The sequence below is a fragment of the Nicotiana sylvestris genome, chromosome 3 (genome assembly GCF_000393655.2).
Source record: "Nicotiana sylvestris chromosome 3, ASM39365v2, whole genome shotgun sequence".
NCBI classification, from domain to species: Eukaryota; Viridiplantae; Streptophyta; class Magnoliopsida; order Solanales; family Solanaceae; genus Nicotiana; species Nicotiana sylvestris.
In genome coordinates this window covers 39,138,719-39,140,588 of record NC_091059.1, presented here as the reverse complement: position 1 = coordinate 39,140,588, position 1,870 = coordinate 39,138,719, and the positions used below count along the sequence as shown (strand labels likewise).

Genomic DNA, 1,870 nt, shown 5'->3' with positions numbered 1-1,870 from the left:
TGCAGGCAACATCCACTTCTTGCAAGTGGTACCTGGTACTTTATTAGTAGTCACTTTATCAGTAAACACTTTGTTTTTCTGAGTAGACTGAACTCTGGCCTGGCAATTTTCTTTAAAATGCCCATTGTTCCCATAGTGGGTACATAGCCAGTTATCAGGTACAGTGACATACTTGTTGTGAGGGTTGTAAGTAGTTTTCTCCTTTTAGAACCCAATGCCCTACCTGTTTCCACTATTGTTAAAATGCATGGCAGTGACAACATCTGAGGACCGGTCCACTTCAGGGATTTCTCAAGATCAATTATTACTTTCTCCAATTAAGCTTGAAGTTGTTGATTCTTCTCGAGTTCACAACATAGGCTGGTTTTCACAACAGTCAATTCCTTTTCAAGCATGATGTGTGACTCACTAGCTACTTCCTTCCCTTTCCCAAGACTCACATTCCTATGTTCTCTATTGAGTTCCTCAATGATTTCCTCAAGATCGGTGCATATCACTAAAAGGTCACTCCTCTCTTCCTTAGTAGTTGCAATTTTTCCTTCTAATGAGTGTTTCTCATTGCTAAGACCCTCTATTGTTTCTTTTATGTCAACAACTACTACCATCAGGTCGTTTCTCTCATTTTCCACACTAGTTATTCTTTCTTTCAAGGCTTCCTTTTCATTTTTCAAATTAACTATGGTCTCATTTAGGTCCACTACACATACCACCAGATCATCTTTAGATTGTTCGGCCTCTCCTAGTTCTATTGTCAGGATCTCCTTATTATTAACAAGGCTATAATAGGCATCAATTAGGACATTAGCTAACGACCTTATCTTCTTAGAAGAGTAAGATTTCAGATTTCTCTGAACATCCTTGAAGTTTACCTCATCGTCTTCATCTTCTTCATCATCATCAGACTAAGCCATCAACACGAACAGTGAATCATACTTCGTTGCTTCAGTTTCCACTGCCATCATGGAACTATTTTCTGCATCTAGTTCCCCTTTGGATTCACTAGAGGAGTCTCCCCGAGCAGCAAGAGCCTGCTTAACAATATTGTCAGTAGCACTTTTTCGATTGAATTGTTTGTCTAGAACCAGGTTCTTTTTTGCTGCTTTGTCAGGATTTTGCTTGTATTGCTCCTGTTTCGTGAGTGGGAAGTCTTTGATAAAATGCCCTGACTTTCCACATCTGTGATAGAGATCGTTGTTCCTTGCTTTACATGAACTACCCCATTTTGGTATACCCCAATTTCTTTGAACCATCTTTTGAAATCTTTTAGTAAGATAGGTCATGTCACTATCTTCATCACTTGAGTCACTGCTTTCAGCTTTGAGTACCAGGTTCTTTTCTTTCTTATGCTCTCTTCTTTCACTTTCTTTCTTTCTTTTTATCTCGCATGTCTTCAGATTACCAATCAACTCATCCATGGTCAGAGTTTGTAGATCTTTAGCTTCAGTGATGGCATTTACCTTACTTTCCCAAGAACCGGGTAGAACACTAAGGATTTTCCTTACAAGCTTGTTTCTGGGAATGACATCTCCAAGTTTGTATAGACTCATCATCCTTCATCCTAAAGAGCTCATATTTCGTAGTGAGCATGGCGATCGTGGACTGTTTGACTTGAGTAGTTCCTTCGTGTGCTGTTTGCAACACTTCTCATATTTCTTTGGAAGTGTCACAAGCTGAGACTCTATTGTATTCATCAGGTCCTATGCCACACATCAAGATTTTCTTGGCACGATAGTTCTTTTCTACAGCTTTTCGGTCAATGTCGTTGTACTCTTTTCTGCCTTTCGGCACCATTGATCCTGTTTCTTCAAGCTTCTTCATGGGAACATGTGGACCATCACAAATGATGTCCCACAGTTCTAAATCTTCTGCC

The 1,870-nt window shown here is 39.7% G+C and overlaps 1 protein-coding gene across 1 annotated transcript; it reads right to left on the bottom strand.

The window, feature by feature from the left end:
* Positions 1 to 317: 317 nt before the first annotated feature.
* LOC138887260 (uncharacterized) lies at positions 318 to 1,250 on the bottom strand. The gene is made up of 2 exons (XM_070168986.1): positions 954 to 1,250; positions 318 to 902 (listed from the first exon to the last, which is right to left on the bottom strand). The coding sequence occupies exons 1-2, from the start codon at positions 1,248 to 1,250 to the stop codon at positions 318 to 320; spliced, it is 882 nt and encodes a 293-aa protein (XP_070025087.1).
* Positions 1,251 to 1,870: the final 620 nt, after the last annotated feature.

Bases quoted from the DNA above. Each gene is read 5' to 3' on its own strand.
- LOC138887260 (XM_070168986.1), bottom strand. From the start codon at position 1,250: ATGGTTCAAAGAAATTGGGGTATACCAAAATGGGGTAGTTCATGTAAA. The intron at 903-953 runs GTGGAAACTGAA...TTGATGGCTTAG, and splicing joins AAAATAGTTCCATGATGGCA to TCTGATGATGATGAAGAAGA.